This window comes from Natator depressus, chromosome 6 (assembly GCF_965152275.1).
Source record: "Natator depressus isolate rNatDep1 chromosome 6, rNatDep2.hap1, whole genome shotgun sequence".
Lineage (NCBI taxonomy): Eukaryota > Metazoa > Chordata > Testudines > Cheloniidae > Natator > Natator depressus.
Genome location: NC_134239.1, coordinates 58,996,151 through 59,009,314, shown reverse-complemented (window position 1 = coordinate 59,009,314; position 13,164 = coordinate 58,996,151). Strand labels below are relative to the sequence as shown.

Here is a 13,164-nt window from a genome sequence, read left to right as displayed (position 1 = left end):
GGTGTCACTGAGACCAGAACAAGACAGGGCCCAGGTGGCACCATTCGCTTTTTCTCCTTGACCTTGTGCACCACCAGCAGCTCGGATGGTGTGTTCTGCCGAGATGCAAGTCAGCCTGTAGAAGACGCTCACACGTATTAGTACGGACCCTGCTAAAGATGGGCGTTTGTTTTGAGCTTTACCGAGTGAATTTGCGTCCCTCCTCCCATCCCTTGAGGAAAGGAGCCAGACTCCTGTCTCCCAGGCCAGTGTGTTAACTGCTAGACAGCTGAGGTCGTTCTGTGGGGCCCCAGTGCAGGGACGTCAGCATAAACCAGCCAACTGTGCCTGACCTGTATTTCCTTCGGGCTGAAGCCCAAGCTGCTAGAATGATCCAGGGCAGAAGGGGCTGAGGTGGGAGCTGGCCTGGGGATGTTGAATGGATAAACACCGGGAGTGAGCCCCCACATGGTAAGCACACGTGGCCTGAGCTGTGGAGGGAGCTTAGTTTGGGTCTTTGTAACTTTGCTTGGCCTGTGTGGTACCCCAGGTGCTGTGTGTCTGCCTGACTTTGCCTGCATCCAGGAGACCTGTCTGCAGGGCTGTAATGGAGCCTAACACGCAGCGTTGTGTCACTTCATTACACTAGGGGCCCAGTTTGTTACCTCCCCATGGGCCCAGCATTCAAAACTGCAGGTCAAGTGCCTTCAGAGGGGCCCAGGGCACTTAATCACTCTAGTGATGAACGGAGGGCATTAAACACCCCCTGGGGGATAGGATCCCGCTGGAGAAGAGCTGGTATTAATTAATTAATTAATTAATTCATAGCATAGATCCCAAGGCCACAGACACAGCCCACCGCAGGAACCATTCCACTTTCTTTCCATCCATAGCGGTCAGCAATTGATCCCTTCTGTGTTGGGGCCTGATTTTCCCTTCGATCCCAGGCCCCTGGGAACTGGCTGTCCCTTACAGGGTGCTCTGCAGGTGCTGAGATGCAGGCTTGGCCTGGGCTCCTGTAGTATTTTTTCCATAGTCCTGGGCCCTGCCCCGACTGTTTCAAAGTTAAACCTGGGTGTGGCCAGTGTCTCAGTCTTGCTCAGTGAGAGCGGTGGGGAAAGGAGAGAGAGGTGGCCCCTGAGGTAACCGGGCCCCGGCTCATTCAGGGCTTTGCAGATGCAGATTAGGACCTTGACCTGGATCTGGAACTCGGCTGGCAGCCAGCTCAGCGTGAGTGCTGATGTGACGTCAGTCAGTCTTGCTTAGGTGCTGGTCACTGTGAACTAGCCCTTGTCAAACCCAGGCAGGGGGGACTTGCCACAGCCAGTGCATGGATCATTGTCACAGGGGTGCACTGGAGAGGAATGATTGATCATAGTCATTTGGCACCCCAGAGGTAACAGGTTACCTGTGTCTCTAGGAGCAGTGAGGAGTCAAGCAGGATCCTGAGCCTATGCCCCACTTTCACCGTTAGCAGGCAGTGGGTAAAGTGACCATTGTTACAACAGGGCCTCAAAATGCTTCCTCGCTGACCTGGGCTAAGTTGTAGCAGCTGCTCTATTCGCAGGCTCCCAAAGCACTGTGGCTGCACTGCTAGTCTGCATCTGTCGAGATGGCGTGTGAGCCTGTGACAGGGCTCAGTCCTCCCTTAGTGGCCTCACACTCATGCTAAGTAAGAGGTGCTAGGATCAAATCCCCTGGGACTGCCCCAGTTGGGGAGAGGAGAAACCCATCGCTGGTCTCTGGGCTTTGTATCCAATGGATGAATGGAGCCATCTTTGAGAACTCCATATATATCTAGTGCTGGGGGGAGCAGCCTCTCGGTGAGCCATGGTGCCAAAGGCTCCGGGGCACCCGGCAGGATTAGCACGTCCGTTGAGTATGGGAGCTGCTTCCGTGATGCGTCTGGCTCAGAGAGCCAGTGGGAAGGCCCCAGTAGCGGGAGGGTGTCTAGGTGTCGCTTGCTTTCCTGTTACCACTTTCACAATGAACTTTCATAAAACCAAGAGGTGGGACTCTTCAGAGAGTATCATCCAGCCACAGGGAGGGGTCTCCTCCAGTGCCTCCTCCCCTGTCCCAGGGCTGGGCAAGGTTTTACCCTCCCTGTTCCTTTTGGCTCGAGGTGCTCTCTGTATTCCTGTGCTCTAAAGCTCCTTCAAGCACCGGCCCAGTGGCTTTGTGACTCCTGGTCTCAGAGGTTTGAGTTCCCAACCTCTCCCCAACTGAGGACAGCCGCTGAATCTGATTTTCCGCTTTGCATTGGGAAGGCTCTTGTAAAACATTTTATTTGTCCACAATTCAGGTCAGGTCTCATGAGGCCCTCTCCTTTGGCTCCCTCGCTTCCCTCCCCTGCCTTGTGCGCTCTAGTGTCTGACTGGATCCTGTCATGGCTAATGACACTGAAGCTCTTCTAGCCCAATGCCTAGTGAGTGCCCCAGATCTAGGACCCCATTTTCCCCCAGTAGCACCCAGTGGGCTCCAGTGAATCAGGCCTCTACCAGGAAATGGGTTTAACAGCCTCTGGGGCAGGTTAGGTGGGCTTCAGTCAGGGTGGGTCGAGCTTCTATCAGCTACACAGGGAGAAGCCCCCAAAGGTTCTGCTGCTTTAATGAACTCTCCAGAATGTGTGGCTCTGTAGAACTCAGCTGGAACTACCGTGAGAGGCAATGGCCTCTCAGTGCCACGGTGTCCGGCCCAGACTGCGTTCTAGACGTACTGAAGCATTGTCTGTGGCCAAGGGCAGGCAGGGTGTGAGACTCGCTAGGTGCAGCAGACCAGGTTGGGGTGTGAATCAGACAGGAACTGTTTCCTTTGCCAGGGTTTGCAACTCTCACAGTCACTCCTTTCCCTCAGGTCTCCAGATACACTATGTAATAAGTACCTGTAGATTCTGCCCCTGCCAGGCCACTTTGCATGGAGTCTCCTGAGTTTCACTTACAGTTGTGTGTGGGCTGTGGAGTCATGGTGCTGGCTGCTTTCTCAGGCACTCCTCAAAGAGTCACGCTTGCCCCGGTTTATTCATGCAATAATTATGGGACTCTTGATGGCTCACTGAAGGAGATGGAAATAGCCCCAGGTTGTCAGTGGCCTGTTCTCTTTCCTGCTGGTACCAAGCTGGCATAATGGGACCTGATGTCTCAGTGGCTCCCCTGGGAAGGGGGTAAGGGCTGCTCAAGGAATTAAAGGTGCCAGGGATTTCTTCATCCCATTAACATTCTGCAATAGCTGCCTGCAGCCAAACTAAATAATTGTAGCTCCAGGCTGACAGTGTGACCCAGAAAGCAGAGCCATGTCTAGTGAGTGAGCCACATTGGCTGAGGGTGTGCATGTGTTTGTTTGCTGGGGTAGGGATAATCCCTGTGCAGGTAGGTCTGTCCAGTGCAGGGGAGGCGGGGGCTAGATAATCCCTCTTTCGCTTGTTGGAGAGAATGGAGGGTCTTGACACTAAGCTGTGGGGTGAGAGGCCAACAGTCCCAGCCCAGGGTGAATCTTGGTTGGGTTAATCAGACTGCAATGGATCCACTCCTTAGTGAAATACTTATCAGGTGCAGATATGCGTTAGTCACTCAGGGTATGCCTACACCGCAGTTAAAAACAAGCGGCTGGCCCGCGCTAGCTGACGTGGGCTCGTGGGGCTTGGGCTAAGGGGCTGTTTAATAGCAGTGTAGATGCTCAGGGCTTGGGCTGGAGGTGGGGTTCCAGAACCCTGCAAGGTGGGAGTATCCCACTGCTCAGGCTGCAGCTGGAGCTCCAGGAGCCTGAGTCAGCTGGCGTGGGCCAGCGGGGGGTGTCTGACTGCAGTGTAGACATAGCCCAAGTGGCTGGCTCATTAGTTCTGTTTGCTCATGAGACTCTGAAAATCAGACATCAAGCAAGATGCTGTGCCAGGGCCAGGGGGTTAAATGCAGCTCTGCCCAAGTTGCAGCCCCTGTCCCTGGGTTTCTCCTGGGGGACAGTAAGTGCAGCGTGGGAGTGAAAGGCTCCTGGTATCGATGGTGGGTACCCAGTGTCTGTGCAGTGAGAGGATGGGGAGAGCTGCATTCAGCCCCCTCTGTGGCTGGGCCTCTGCACAGTTCCTGCATGTTACAAGAGCATGATGAGTATTGTGTGGGGGCATCTTGCTAGACGTCGTGTGTGGCTGTCAGAAGGCATAGAGGGGGTCAGTAGGCATGAGGGGCAGGAGTGTTATGGGGGAGACCGATGTTGGGGAGCAGCTGCTGGGGGGGACCTTGATGAGAGAGGATCAGGCAGCACATGGGGTGATGTGGAGAGGGGATGCAGCAGATGATCAAGGAGCACTTGTACTTCTAGCACGAGACAGGCAGACCCTCTCCAGCTCACACAGGTTTTGACCCTTTGGGGCACAGGTGTGGCTCACGCTCAAACCCACTGGCAGTCTGGTCTGTCACTCTGGTGCTGGCATGCTGCATGGCTGGTCAGCCCCTGGTGACTAACCTGCCTTGGGGATGTGCACACAGCAGCTGGGAGGGGCTTGCCACCGCAGGCAGGCAGACACTTTAGCTCTGCTCAAGCTAATGTGCTAAAAATAGCCTGGTGGCCCCGCGGCACGGCCGGCAGCCCAGGCTAGGCACTTGAGTACCGTCCTGCCCAAGGCCCTGGGTATGTACGTGGGTGGCTAGCCCGAGCCGCCACCTGGGCTGCTGAGCCACAGGGCTATTTTTAGTGCACTAGCTTGAGCAGACGAGTGTCTATCTACCTGTGCTGGGAAGGACCTTCCCAGCTGCAATGTAGACCCGTCACTTGGTGTGATGCTCACATCTCTTTATTCCATTAGCTGGACCTGGCAATTCAGCCATTTGTTGAATAGTGAATATTATTGGATACACACTGATGTTCAGAGATTGCCCCAGATGCCGTATCTCCTAAAGGGGTTTCTCAGTGCTGCAGGTCACACTCTCATTACCTAATCAGGGGTCTGCTCATCTCTCTTCCAGGTCTTGCTTTCCAGAGGGAGCCATTTGCTGTTGGAGACCCACGTGAGTTCTCCCCACACCCCAGCACGAGCTTTCCCAGGATGCCAGGCCCTGGTATAGCCCATTATTTTGTTTGGGTCTGTAGTGGGTCATGAAGGCCTAGTGATCCTCTTTCTCTTCCCTGCAATCGCCCCCTCTCCCCCCCGCCCCCAGCTGTTCCACATGAGACAGGGACACAACGGAGGCAGTGACATATACACGACAGCCCAGTGCTCACCATTAGCCTGGCTGGGGAGCTGGCTTCAGGCCACTAGAATTGTTACAGTGAACAGGGTTGTTCAACCCCCTGGACTGCACCTCTCCTGAGGGTTGAAGAACATCAGTGGCCAGTGGGGAGATGGAGAGGAAGGTTGCTCAGCTGCTGCCCAGGCTGGACCTGTCCTTTAGATAAACACTGGCTGTGTTCACTTCCATGGTTGTTGGGTTGGCCCCTTTCACAAGCACCCAATTCCCTTTTAAAATCTTGGGCTGAACGGTAGGGGGGCTGTTCAGAGAGAAGGCCAAACTTCCTGCATTCACCATCAGTTTCCATCGCTCTCCTGAGGTCTGGTAAAACACCTGCTGAAAATGGCATTTCAGCAGGACAAGGAGGCACAAAGAGACCTAAATCTGCTGCTTGGCCTTGCCACAGAAGAAGAGCCACTGCAGCTTCCCACCCCACCAAACCATTCTCACTCTGCTTCATTTTCCCACGGAATCCATGTAGCCCCATCAGGGTCTTGCAGGGAGCAGGGGCCCTTTTAGGGTTTGGCACCCAGCACAGTGCAAGAAGCAGACAGCAGAGGGCAGGATTTCCATAGCAAATGCCTTGAGGATGGGCTGGGAGCTCTGTTAGCTGGACCCTTCCTTTGGCTTCACTCTTTAGAGCTTTCCTTTGGAGCTTTTTGTGTCTCCATAATCTCATGCAATGATTAAAAACAAAGCCGAGAGATGCTTCCAAGGCTGTTCCGCTTTGGAACACAAACTGCTGCCATGAACAGCTCCTGGGGAGAGGGCTGCAGGGGCAGATGGGCATGGTACAACACAATGAGATTTTCAAGCATTAGCTAAAAACAACATTGGCCTGGGAAAATGCTGAGGTTTAAAGAGACACAACTGCTCAGGCTGTGCAATCACTCACTCAGCCCAGACTCTCCCTGCACGCTCTCACAGTGACTGCTTTTCAGCTACAGCTTCAGTTATGGGGAGGCAACAAGAGTCTTTTCTCCAGGTTGTGAGCGAGGGAAGGAGGCCTGAATTCACTCCATTCCTCTGGGTGCAGTATGCAAGAAGGGGATTGGACCTGTTCTGCTAGTTACACTGGTACCATCCCAGTAAAGCCAATGGAGTGTAAGGGGTATAAGTGAGCAAAATTTGGCCTCCTCTTGACTTAAGTCTGCATCATTTCCCTGGCTCATTAATATAGATGTAATAAGAAGAAAGGCCTATGAAAACCAAGATGCCCTGTCTACATGCCTCAGTCCTGACCTACAGCATTCCTGCTCCTCTCCCATTATTCTGCCCCCTGCTATTCCAGCCCTGGGCTGTTCACACACAGCTCTGTTCAGACATCTCAGTCCTAACCCAGAGCCTCCTGCTATTCCAGCCCTGGGGTCCTCTTATACAGCTCTGCTGACGAATCTCCATTGTTTTAAAAAGTCTAATAGTTGGGCCCAAAAAGGGCATCACCGGGGAGCTAGAGGATATGGGAAGAGGTCTGGGGGTGATAGGAGAGAGAAAATTGGGGATAAAACTGCCCCAACCTTTTTTGCAAAACCAAAGACAACATACATAGAAAAATACTGTTAAACTCGTAGGAAACTTGGTTAAAGGAGCCCACAACTGCAGAAGAAGGAGGGCAGAAGGGAGAAGGGTGCCTATGTGTAATATTCTTCCTTTCGCTCCCTCCCCACTGCAGAATCCATGCATAACCTCTCTGCTCAGCCCTGGCAGATGAAGATGGCCAACCTTACCTATGACAACTTCACCAATGGCAACCGATCTGAGGTGGTCAAGCAGCATCCTTCCAACCAGTACAAAACAGTGGAGCTGGTCTTCATTGCCACGGTAACTGGCTCGCTCAGCCTGGTCACTGTGGTGGGGAACATCCTGGTCATGCTGTCCATTAAAGTGAACCGCCAGCTCCAGACTGTGAACAACTACTTCCTTTTCAGCCTGGCCTGTGCTGACCTGATCATTGGGGTCTTCTCCATGAACCTCTACACAGTCTATATCATCAAAGGCTATTGGCCGCTGGGGGCCGTGGTGTGTGACCTCTGGCTGGCACTGGACTATGTGGTGAGCAACGCCTCTGTGATGAACTTACTCATCATCAGTTTTGACCGATACTTCTGTGTCACCAAGCCCCTGACCTACCCGGCTCGAAGGACCACCAAAATGGCTGGGCTGATGATTGCAGCAGCTTGGATATTGTCCTTTGTTCTCTGGGCGCCTGCCATCTTGTTCTGGCAGTTCATCGTTGGGAAGAGGACAGTCCCGGAGCGGGAGTGCTACATCCAGTTCCTATCTAATCCGGCCGTGACCTTTGGCACGGCCATCGCTGCGTTCTACCTCCCTGTGGTCATCATGACTGTGTTGTACATTCACATCTCACTGGCCAGCAGGAGCAGAGTGAGACGGCACAAGCCTGAGGGCAAGAAGGAGAAGAAGACCAAGCCACTCAGCTTCTTTAAGAGCCCACTGATCAAACAGAACAACAACTCTCCCAAGAGGGCGCTGGAGGTGAAGGAGGAGGTGAGGAATGGTAAATTGGAGGACCAACCCTTAGCACAGACAGAGGCTGCTGGTCAGCAAGAGGAGAAGGAGACTTCCAATGAATCCAGCACAGTCAGCATCACCCAGACCACAAAAGAGAAGCAGGTGGCAGAAATCTTACCAGCTGGGCAAGGGCAGAGCCCTGCCCACCCACGGGTTAACTCGACCTCCAAGTGGTCCAAAATTAAGATTGTCACCAAGCAAACTGGTACTGAATGCGTCACGGCCATTGAGATTGTCCCAGCTAAGACAGCGGCCTCTGCCCAGAATACCCTCTCAAACAATCGCCCAGCCAATGTTGCCAGGAAGTTTGCTAGCATTGCCAGGAGTCAGGTGCGGAAGAAGCGCCAGATGGCAGCCCGGGAGAAGAAAGTCACCAGAACCATATTTGCCATCCTGCTTGCCTTCATTCTCACATGGACTCCTTACAATGTGATGGTCCTTATTAACACCTTCTGTGAGACCTGCGTACCCGAGACAGTGTGGTCTATTGGGTACTGGCTCTGCTATGTCAACAGCACCATCAACCCAGCCTGCTATGCCCTCTGTAATGCCACTTTCAAGAAGACCTTTAAGCACCTTCTCATGTGCCAGTACAGGAACATTGGCACAGCTAGATAAGCTGGCACTGAGGGACTGCTTGGCAGGATTACAAAGACTCATTCCTTTGCCTCTCCTTTTAGGGGGTTCTCTGCTCCCCACTCACAAGAGATGCAGACTGTTCAGAGATTCCACAAGATGCCCTTCTCCGAATGCAGCTGTAAGATGCAGCTCTTTCACTTGTTCTCAGCCTGGGAGAAGGAGCCCTCAGACATACATAAATCAAAGAACAGCTCCTCTTCCTACACAACCCCTGACTCTGCACTGGAAGAAAACAAGGAAGAGGGAACACCAGAGGAGTGTCCCCACCAACAGGTTCCATGGTTACTTTGAACCCCATGTAGCTCCTCCCTCTGGAGATGTTGGCTGAATTGGCAGCTATCTTTGCTCGCTAGGTAAAACCGTGGAGTTTCTAAATGGGGTTCCTGCTGATTACACCTGTGTCACAGTGAAGTGTCACTGTGCAATGAGACATGATGTAACTGAAATCCCTTCTTTCACTCCTTGAGCTTCCTGATGGCTTTGCAGTGCGCATGGAGAGAAGGTTCCTGGCATCAGGAGGGGTTCAACAGGGTCTTAAACCACATACTGCCCAAGAGAAAAAGGAACATAGATCAGCCACTTTGTCATACATCAGGTGTCAGATGATTCCTTTTGGTCCAACCTGGACTGGATGGAAAAGGCCTGTTAGATGACCCAGACCATCTCCCTGGGGCCAGGACAGGATTGTTCCCGGTCATGCATTCTCTATTGGCTTTAAACATCCCACGAGCTGAATGGGGTTCTCACCCCTTCCCTCTGGGGCGGTGACTCCACAGCCTGAGCCATCTGCCAGTCTGAAAGTCTTTCCTGGGAGTCAACCTCAGGGTTCCCTTTCTGAACTCCATCCCATTCCTGCAGGGGCCGGACAGAGAGAGACTTGTTCCTAGGTGAGCAGCATAAAATCAAATGCCACCCTGAAAAACAAGAGAGCTTAATACTGCAAAGAAAAAAAAAGTCAGTGAGAGATTTATCTCCACAGTCCTGAGGAATTGTGACCTCTGGGAACTGTGTGTGGCAGCGTTAAAAATAACTGCCCTTGGGGGCTGCGCTGCTCGCAGGACAGCGGTGCAGAGCAGCCTGCAGGGGGAGCTCAGCTAGCTAGAAGGGAGTGGGGAAGAGGCTGTGGAGTTGGTATGGCCAAGACTCCCTTAAGGTCGTATGGGTCACTGAGTATGTTCCCCTAGCAGGTGCAGAAGGGACACTTTGCCTATGGGGTTCTGGACCCTGGGGGAAGGGACAGGAAGGCGTGACAATGTGGACCGCCCCAACGGCTACTGTCCCCAGTGCAGACAAGCACCCAGGGGTGTGAGAAGGAGCTGGCCGCAGAACTTTGTAAATGGATGTAATTCTCTCATCAGTGTTGTCATGGAGTCCTCAGCATGTGGGGTTCAATGTAAATGTACAGCCCAAATCCTAGCGTAGTTGTGTACAGGCCAAACCAATTCATGCTGTTGCTCAGCTTCTCCCAAAGTCAAACGCCGTCTTCCCTCTTGGGCAGAGTCAGACAGCTGTGTGGGGCACAGGCGATGTCCTACATGGGTGGGCGGGGGGGGATTACACAGGTGCACAGTGTCCATCAGTGGCTGGGTGGGACTACTGTGTGTCTATACATGGGGGTCTCCACCCCCCACCCCCAGGGATACTGTGCAACTTAGACAAAGGCTGACGTTTTGCCCTGCGAGAGCCTCAGCCTCGCTGTCACTGCCTTTAGGATAATTTGCATAGTGTTACCCAAAATGCCTTGCATTTTTTTTTTTTTTTTATCATTACAACTCCAGCGGAACCTACTTAAATGAATAAAGGAATCGAACCTGAGACCAAAGGCCTTTCAGTGAGTAATTCGTTCTCAGGGATCCGGCTTCAGAGTCCAGCCTCCTCATGGACCCTGGCTGTGAGCCATTGATTAGGCTCTCTCCCCAGGCCCACTGGCCTCTCCAGCAAAGCCTTCAACGTGCTGTAGGTGGTGCACATGAAGGGTTGAAAGAGAAACACTAAGCCTGAGGTGGTGCTGCTCCCTACACAAGGGGCTCTGTGGCCACCTAGCAGGGAAAGGTGGTTGCCAAACTTCTGTACTCTATGGCAGGGTCTTTCCCCTTTGTTTCAGCCCCTGCTGCCTGGAACAGAGCCTGATCTCCTTCCCACAGTACCTCCTGCTGGCCAGAACACATCTGGCCTCTCCCCGATGTGTCTGCCGCTGCAGTGCCCCATGTTATTACTTCTTTCCTCTTTGTTTCATGCTCACCTTTTGCAGGGCTGTGAGGGTCTGCATGTGAGGCTGGCCCAAGCCTGCAGCTGTGGTCTCGCTGTTCAGCACCATGTGGGGTGGGGCAGCTGAGGGGGAGGGGGGGGGGGTTTGGTCTACCAATTTGTGCTACAGCTGCAGCAATTCAGGCTGGTACATGCCCACTTCACAGCACATTTTGTTTTATTGGTGACACAAAACTGCATTTGGACACTAAGGCAGACTTTGCAATTGGCTTATGGGCCCCTAGGGGCCTGGCCTAGTCAGGCATCTGGTCCTTGCCCTGGCTGGGTGGCTCTGCTGGCAAGGGGACAAGCTGTTTCATTAAGGCAAATGAATGTCAATTGGTTCAGCTACATTTGTCCTTTCCTGTTCCAGTGGTTTATGATCAGGGGCTTTCTGGGGCTTCTCAGTCACGGGGTCTGATACCTCCTACCGTGGGCAGGACAGGTCTGGGATCAGCGGTGCAAAGAGGGGGCCCCCCTGGAACACAGAGGGGCCTGTGGGGCCAGCGCACACTCTGCCCAGGGGCTGCCTTACACACCATACGCCCAAGCAACTTCTCATTTGTCTTAGGTCTGCTTTCAATCAGCTCCATCCCTGCTGGTCTGGTAGGGATTACCCTGCGATAGCTGAGGAATGCCAGTGAGCACAGGTGCCTGGGGGCTGGGATTTTCTCCCTTGAAGGCACGGGGGAGGGTTCAGGGGAGGACTCAGGCAGCTGCCCCCTCTGTGAGGGGGGTCTCTGGCTAGAGGCCTGAGGGCCCCTGCCTGCAGTGATCTCCAACCACACGTGGGCCATTAGACTAGTGCAGTGGCTTCAGCTAACCCCATATCTGACTGCACCAGCCTCTTCAGTGGGGCAGTATAATTGCAGAGCCACACTGGGCTGGGAATGAGGAGAGGGGATTTAAAGAATACTTGCACAAGGGAAACATCTGGTACATTGGTACCAATGGCCCCCTGGTTTCCTCACCTACTCGCCTGATGTGTTGCCTTCGAATGGGAACTGGGAGGTAGGAGGCCAGAGTGGTTAGATACAGACTGATACAGTGAGGAGCAGGTTCCTGTCCTGTACCTCTGAGTTCCATACAAAGCTAGCTGCAGGGAAGATGCTGATGGCATTTAACTCACTGTTCTTTTAAGGTGGGGATGTGGCATCCAAATTCTGCCTAACTAAGGACCATGGCAGCAGTTTGTTGGACATCTGCAAGCCATACTGACATGCTAGAACAGATTGCGGGCCGCTCCTCTTGGCGCAGCTGGGTTTCTGACCCCTTGGGCAGCAGCATGAGCGAGGAGAGCATAACCCACCCCTGTTGTGGGGTTCAGAGATCTTAGAGAGGAGCCGCGACGTCTGACAAGCAGCCCCTTGTGGCTTGGCCATATGCCAAATCCTTGGCAGGCCTCCCTCTGCCTTGCGCCATGCAGAGGCTAACACAGGCCTTGGGGCAGAGGCACCCTGTAACGCATTTGCCCTGCCAGAGCCTTTACCTATGAACAGTTGATAGCTCTCTGGAGGTTGACACCACCTCATTAAGTCTCTTGTTGGCAGCCCAAGTCTATCTGCAGCCTCGCCTTGCCTCGAGTGGCTGCAGATGAACCCTCATAGCAGCATGTCGCCCTCAATCAGTGTACAACAGCCACGGGAACAAGTCAGGCAGCAAGTCCCACCCAGCCCCTCCAGTTACTTCCCTTCTGCTGCTGCTTTTCCCAGTCTTGCTGGGAGTGGCTAACCCTGGACAAGCCGTGGCTTCCTCATAGCACCGGCCTCCACAACAAGTGCTCCTGCCTTATTCTCCGCAGCACCTCCTGCTGGGAAATGCTGTGACTAGACTAGCTAGTAGTGGGTACCATCTTGTGGTTTAGTCCCGTAACTAATCACCTGCGGGACTGGGCCGGTGGGAGTCCAGCATTGTAACCCAGCCGGTACCGTCCAGCTGTAACAGGGGTTAGACAATCAGAGCAGGGACTTCACTGTTCCATGTGCCTGTGAAAAACCAGTCTGAACCCTGGACCGTTGCCTGGCTTGTGAAAGCTTTAAGGGCCTGTGTCAGGGTGCAGGGAGGTTACCAGCTTAGCACAAAACTCAGACAGCATTCATAGATGCATAGACCAGCATGATCATCTAGTCTGACCTCTTGCCCTTCACAGGCCACAGAACCCTACCCACCCACTCCTGTAATAGACCCATAACCTCTGCCTGAGTTACTCACGTCCTCCAATTCCGATCTAAAGACTTCAAGAGTTCCTGAGTAAATGGAGCTCAGGGCAAACTCCAGCCAGCTCATGCTTCTCCCCAAGGGGGGAGGTGGGGGATTTGTTCCAATGCTTAGCCAAGCCAGAAAACCTTTCAAATACAAACCCTTCTCCAATATAACAAGCAATAGTCTGGCACCATAAACTGCAACCAAGCCCACCTGTAGCAGCTCGATGTCGGCCTACCTGAAATTCTTGTTCTGCTTGCCCTTTCCTACCCAGTTATTGGCTTATTCACTTCAAGTAAGTCATGCTCAGTTTAACAGAGACCTGGCCCAACCACCCCAGTGGAGC

General features: G+C 53.3%; 1 protein-coding gene across 3 annotated transcripts in view; it reads left to right on the top strand.

Moving 5' to 3' along the window:
* The window catches only part of CHRM4 (cholinergic receptor muscarinic 4), a 40,749-nt gene extending 30,572 nt beyond the window's left edge, over positions 1-10,177 (top strand). For 2 of the 3 annotated variants that reach the window (XM_074955366.1, XM_074955364.1), the window contains exons 2-3: positions 4,935-5,027; positions 6,871-10,177. In XM_074955366.1, the coding sequence (XP_074811467.1) occupies positions 5,015-5,027; positions 6,871-8,348 (1,491 nt within the window). In that variant the 5' untranslated portion in view covers positions 4,935-5,014 and the 3' untranslated portion in view covers positions 8,349-10,177. The remainder of the gene's footprint in view (positions 1-4,934; positions 5,028-6,870) is intronic. The other variant, XM_074955365.1, reaches the window with a different exon arrangement.
* Positions 10,178-13,164: the final 2,987 nt, after the last annotated feature.